The sequence below is a fragment of the Bactrocera neohumeralis genome, chromosome 4 (genome assembly GCF_024586455.1).
Source record: "Bactrocera neohumeralis isolate Rockhampton chromosome 4, APGP_CSIRO_Bneo_wtdbg2-racon-allhic-juicebox.fasta_v2, whole genome shotgun sequence".
Lineage (NCBI taxonomy): Eukaryota > Metazoa > Arthropoda > Insecta > Diptera > Tephritidae > Bactrocera > Bactrocera neohumeralis.
In genome coordinates, this window is record NC_065921.1 from 48578157 (window position 1) to 48584297 (window position 6141).

Sequence of the window (6141 nt, forward strand, 5' to 3'; positions counted from 1 at the left end):
GCGGTTTTTTTAATGCTTATTCAACCGATTTCTATGATTTTTTTTTTAAATATTCTACCTGGTTCAAAAGATATGTGCAAAAAGGTCGCGCAAGGTATGGGTACGTAGGTAGCAAATACACTGGTATAACTGGTTTTTGTATTTTATATGCAGCTGCAAGGGTTGTTTTCACACGAGGTGTTGTTATAAATGCTGCCTGTTGATATTTTCATTATTGTTTTGGTGTAAGTGTAAGAAGTGAAAATAAATATAACTGAAACTATAAATAACTGGATACGAAATGACTTCAAGAAGAAACGAATATTTATCAAGTGCAGCATATAGAAGGTAAAAAATCTAAAATAAGCAACAATGTAAACATATACTAATTTTTTTTATTATGCAGGCTAACTGAGGAACAGCGAGAATCATATATACAATCTTTATTTGATGAAATTTGTGACGATGACGCTCCCTATGACTTTGACTCAGAAGATGAAGAAGAAATTCAAATCAATGACATTGAAATTGCTGATGACGATGCTGAGTATTACCTGATTATGCGGACTATGAGGATGATGAAGAAGATGATGAAGAAGAAGAAGTAGAAGAAAATAATGAATTACCTGCTAGTGCCGAAAAATTTGTTGCACGTGATGGTACTGAGTGGATGAAAGAACCAAATGTAAGTCGTCAGGTACTCAGACAAAATATTATAAGAGAACGTTCTGGACCCGCTAGATGCACTGAAATGTAGTCAATAGAGCAAACATTCAAATGTTTCATGAACGTTGAAATGGATGTTATAATTATGCGCCACACAAATAAGTTAGCAAAAGAAACTTATAATGCTTACAACAATGCGCATCCAAACACAACTTCTAAGTCATGGACTCCTGTGTCAATAACAGAGCTGTTTGCATTTTTTGGCATACTTATTATGACTGGTGCGAACCATAGCAATAGAGAACATGTTCGAGATTTATGGAGCGTCAAAAACTATCCTTTATATCGCGCCACAATGGGAGTCAACCGTTTCTGTTCGATATTGCGGTTCCTAAGACTTGACGATAAAAACACTCGTGCAACACGCTTACTAACTGATAAAGCAGCACCGATCAGTGAGTTGTGGACGATGAAGAACAATAATCATTACAAGCCCAGCTCATGCTTGACGATTGATGAACAATTATTTCCTTACCGTGGACGCACACGGTTTACGCAGTACATACCGTCAAAACCTGCTAAATATGGTGTCAAGGTTTGGTGGATTTGCGATGCCACAAATGCATATCCACTGCATGGACAAATATATACTGGCCAAGCAGAAACTGGTAGGGAAACGAACCAAGGCGAACGAGTGGTGAAGGATTTGTCTGCCAAATACCAAGGAAGTGGCCGAAACATTACAATGGACAATTTGTTTACGACCTTGCCAGTTGCAGAACTGCTTCTCACCTGGAAACTCACGATCGTTGGAACTTTGCGCAAAAACAAATCATATATTCCTCAAGAAATGAAGCAGAACAAAAACATGACAATTGGTTCAACAACATTTGGCTTCAAAAATAATGTGACAATGTGCTCTTATGTTCCCAAAAAAAATAAAGCAGTAATTTTGCTTTCGACCATGCATAATGATGCTGAAATAGCTGACAGTGGGAAACCTGAAATAATTGAATATTATAATCGTACCAAAGGTCGAATGGACCAAATGTTTGCGGAATATCCAACACAAAGCCAAACAAAACGATGTTCTTCAACATATTGGACATTACAGCTTATGCAGCCTACATTGTCTACGATTTGAATAACCCTATGTTGCCTTGGAGAACAAACAACAAGCGTAAGCAGATCCTGCGCAGCTTGGCTGAAGCATTGTGTATGCCCATTATTGAAGCCAGAGCCATAAATCGTCAAGTGACGCGAAATTTTTCGACTAAAATTGCTATTGAAGCATATTTCAACCGACCGGTGGAATCAATGGTGTCAACAGCAGCATCAAAATCTGCCGCAGCGTGCACGCCAAAACCTGTATTCGGATCTTGCTATTTATGTTACGCACAAGAGGAAAAACGCCGTAGAAAAACCATAAAGCTGTGCGCCAAATGTAAGAAGCCAATGTGTCTTGAACATTCGGTCACATCAACAAATTGCTCTATTTGCCAAGATTTTCCTTAGATATAAGATTCATTTTTATAATAAAATTCAATATATAATGTGTGAAATGAATATTTTTATTTTTTCAAATAAAAAATAATATAAAATATGTTTTTTTTTTGATTATTATGAGGATTTTTACTATTGGGGTACAAACGTATCCCGGGTGTGTGTTTACGTATATAATGTGTTTGGAAGGCTGTAGCTCCTGAACAAATGGTCCGATCTGGTTCAAATTTGAATTTGAACTCAAAACTAAATAATCTTCCTAGATCCGAAGTTAGCGGTATAGAGGTATAGCGGTTCAAAAGTTACAACACTTCAAAGTTGAAAGTGGATAAATTTTTATCCGGGTGTGTGTTCTAGAGTTAACTTGAGTAAAAATTTATATACCTTGATGAAACTTGGTATCAAAAGAATTACGAGTTTGTGGCCCCGAACTCTGACAAGTTTAATGTCAGTGACAGTGGGGAAAATGGATGGAATCTGAGGATAACCCCGCTCACTCCCCATATAACGGTACTGTTAAAAACTACTAAAACCGCGATAAATCAATAAATAAATATACAAGAGACATTAAATTTTACCACCGATATGGTATGAGAGAGCTTTGTGGGACCCGATGTAAAAATTGGACGATGACCGTGGCACCGCCCACTTTTTGGTGAAATCCCATATCTCGGGACCCAATCGACCGATTTCGACAAAATTTAGTACGTGGTATTTTTTACATATAAATGCCATATTGTGAAAATCAACGAAATCGGACAACAACAAGGCCCACTTCCCATGTAGCACAACTTTAAATTCCACTTGATTTGTTCAGTTTCCAGTACACAAATCAAGAAGCAAATAATAAAACGGGATAAAACTTTGCACGAAAGACATTAGTGTGTGCCACTTTATGACGAAAAATTGTTTAAGTTCAATAAAAACTATTTAAACCTCTAGGTAACGAATATCTAGACTCCGGTACCTATAAGTGACTTTTGATAGAAAATGTGGTTAATGTGTGATATATATAACTGGAATTAAGGGATAATCCTTTTCTTATAATGGAATGTCTGCATGTTAAAATGGGTTCAATTAGCCATATACTTCGAACTTCCGGGTGACTTTGTACCGGATATATTGGCCAATATGTGAGTTATCCCAAGGAGAATAAGAGAGCGTATTTTACTCATACTCGTAGTGTATCTTTGTGTCTAAAATAGATAACTTTAAGCGGAAACTTTGCCAAGCTCCTATACTCGTATAACTAATATCAGGATTTTCGAACATTCGGCTGACTTTACTCTATATGATTGATTTTACACCTTAAAGTATTTCCCTGGCTTTGATTCTTGCAAGTTGCAAGAGTATAAAATGTTCGGTTGTAGCCGAACTTGGCCCTTCCTTACTTGTTTCATTTTATTTTCTTAAGAATACACACAGAAAATTTCATATCATTCCGGTCGAGGGCTGACTCCAAACTACATAAAATAAACTTGTACAAAGCGAGTCTCTAAACCGAAGTTGGCGCTGTTGTCTATTTTTAGTCAGATTGGTCAGTTACGGACAATAAAGAAGAATCAAAGGTTTTGCTTTGAAACAGTGGTTTATTTTTTTTGAAATTTTTCATTTATGTAGAAACTTTTCTGCAAAATAACAAAGGCAATAATATGTACTTTTAAAAAAGAGGAAAAGATAGCATTGTCAAGTTTTACAGTTAACTGTAATTTAAAAAGTGTAAATAGCGTGCCTCGTGCTTAGTGATAAAATAATAGAATCAATAGCGAAATGGATTCATAAACGAAAAATATTGAATTTAAAAAGCGTAATAAGTAGTTATATTAACTTAATTAGATTTGTAGAATCAATCAATATCAATCAATAGGAATTACATATGTGCAAAAATGTCTTCAAGAACAGTAAGAAAATAACTAGTGGAGAAAAATTGATTTTGCAACTTGGTTCCGAAAGGTGACAATGCTGAGAAACGGCATTAAAAAAATATTTTTTTTTAATATAAAAAATTTTGATTCTATTTTTTTGTCCTTCGAATTTTTGAAACACATTTTTTACCTTTGTTTTTGTAATATTTATGAATTGGTTTTTTCTACTATTTTTACTGCTATCAATAGCCTTGACATGAAGTAAATAATAAAAATATAACTTCTTCTTCTTCTTAATTGGCGTAGACACCGCTTACGCGATTATAGCCGAGTTAACAACAGCGCGCCAGTCGTTTCTTCTTTCCGCTACGTAGCGCCAATTGGATATTCCAAGCGAAGCCAGGTCCTTCTCCACTTGGTCCTTCCAACGGAACGGAGATCTTCCGCTTCCTCTGCTTCCCCCGGCGGGTATTGCGTCAAATACTTTCAGAGCTGGAGTGTTTTCGTCCATTCGGACAACATGACCTAGTCAGCGTAGCCGCTGACTTTTAATTCGCTGAACTATGTCAATGTCGTCATATATCTTATACAGCTCATCGTTCCATCGAATGCGATATTCGCCATGGCCAACGCGCAAAGGGCCATAAATCTTTCGCAGAACTTTTCTCTCGAAAACTCGCAACGTCGACTCATCCGTTGTTGTCATCGTCCAAGCCTCTGCACCATATAGCAGGACGGGAATTATGAGCGACTTATAGAGTTTAGCTTTTGTTCGTCGAGAGAGGACTTTACTTTTCAACTGCCTACTCAGTCCGAAGTAACACCTGTTGGCAAGAGCAATCCTGCGTTGGATTTCCAGGCTGACATTGTTGGTGGTGTTAATGCTGGTTCCTAAATAGACGAAATTATCTACAACTTCAAAGTTATGACTGTCAACAGTGACGTGAGAGCCAAGTCGCGAGTGCGACGACTGTTTGTTTGATGACAGGAGATATTTCGTTTTACCCTCGTTCACTGCCAGACCCATTTTTTGTGCTTCCTTGTCCAACCTGGAGAAAGCAGAACTAACGGCACGGGTGTTGAGGCCGATGATATCAATATCGTCGGCATACGCCAGCAGCTGTACACTCTTATAGAATATGGTACCTTCTCTGTTTAGTTCTGCAGCTCGAACTATTTTCTCCAAAAGCATGTTGAAAAAGTCACACGATAGAGAGTCGCCTTGTCTGAAACCTCGTTTGGTATCGAACGGCTCGGAGAGGTCCTTCTCGATCCTGACGGAGCTTTTCGTGTTGCTCAACGTCAGTTTACACAGCCGTATTAGTTTTGCGGGGATACCAAATTCAGACATCGCGGCATAGAGGCAGTTCCTTTTCGTGCTGTCGAAAGCAGCTTTGAAATCGACGAAGAGGTGGTGTGTGTCGATTCTCCTTTCACGGGTCTTTTCCAAGATTTGGCGCATGGTGAATATCTGGTCGGTTGTTGATTTTCCAGGTCTAAAGCCACACTGATAAGGTCCAATCAGTTTGTTGACGGTAGGTTTTAATCTTTCACACAATACGCTCGATAGAACCTTATATGCGATGTTGAGGAGGCTAATCCCACGGTAGTTGGCGCAGATTGTGGGGTCACCTTTTTTATGGATTGGGCATAGCACACTTAAATTCCAATCGTTGGGCATGCTTTCGTCCGACCATATTTTACAAAGAAGCTGATGCATGGCTCCTTATCAGTTCTTCGCCGCTGTGTTTGAATAGCTCGGCCGGCAATCCATCGGCCCCCGCCGCTTTGTTGTTCTTCAGGCGGGTAATTGCTATTCGAACTTCCTCATGGTCGGGCAATGCAACGTCTGCTCCATCGTCATCAATTGGGGAATCGGGTTCGCCTTCTCCTGGTGTTGTGCGTTCACTGCCACTCAGCAGGCTGGGGAAGTGTTCCCTCCATAATTTAAGTATGCTCTGGGCATCGGTCACTAGATCACCTTTGGGAGTTCTACAAGAGTATGCTCCGGTCTTGAAACCTTCTGTGAGCCGCCGCATTTTTTCGTAGAACTTTCGAGCATTACCCCTGTCGGCCAGCTTATCAAGCTCTTCGTACTCACGCATTTCAGCCTCTTTCTTTTTTTGTC

At 38.9% G+C, this 6141-nt stretch overlaps 1 protein-coding gene across 1 annotated transcript; it reads left to right on the plus strand.

Annotated features, from left to right (window-relative positions):
* Positions 1 to 242: 242 nt before the first annotated feature.
* On the plus strand, positions 243 to 2196 carry LOC126754578 (uncharacterized). Its single transcript, XM_050466674.1, has 2 exons — positions 243 to 327; positions 386 to 2196. The coding sequence occupies exon 2, from the start codon at positions 764 to 766 to the stop codon at positions 1787 to 1789; it is 1026 nt and encodes a 341-aa protein (XP_050322631.1). The 5' UTR covers positions 243 to 327; positions 386 to 763; the 3' UTR covers positions 1790 to 2196.
* Positions 2197 to 6141: the final 3945 nt, after the last annotated feature.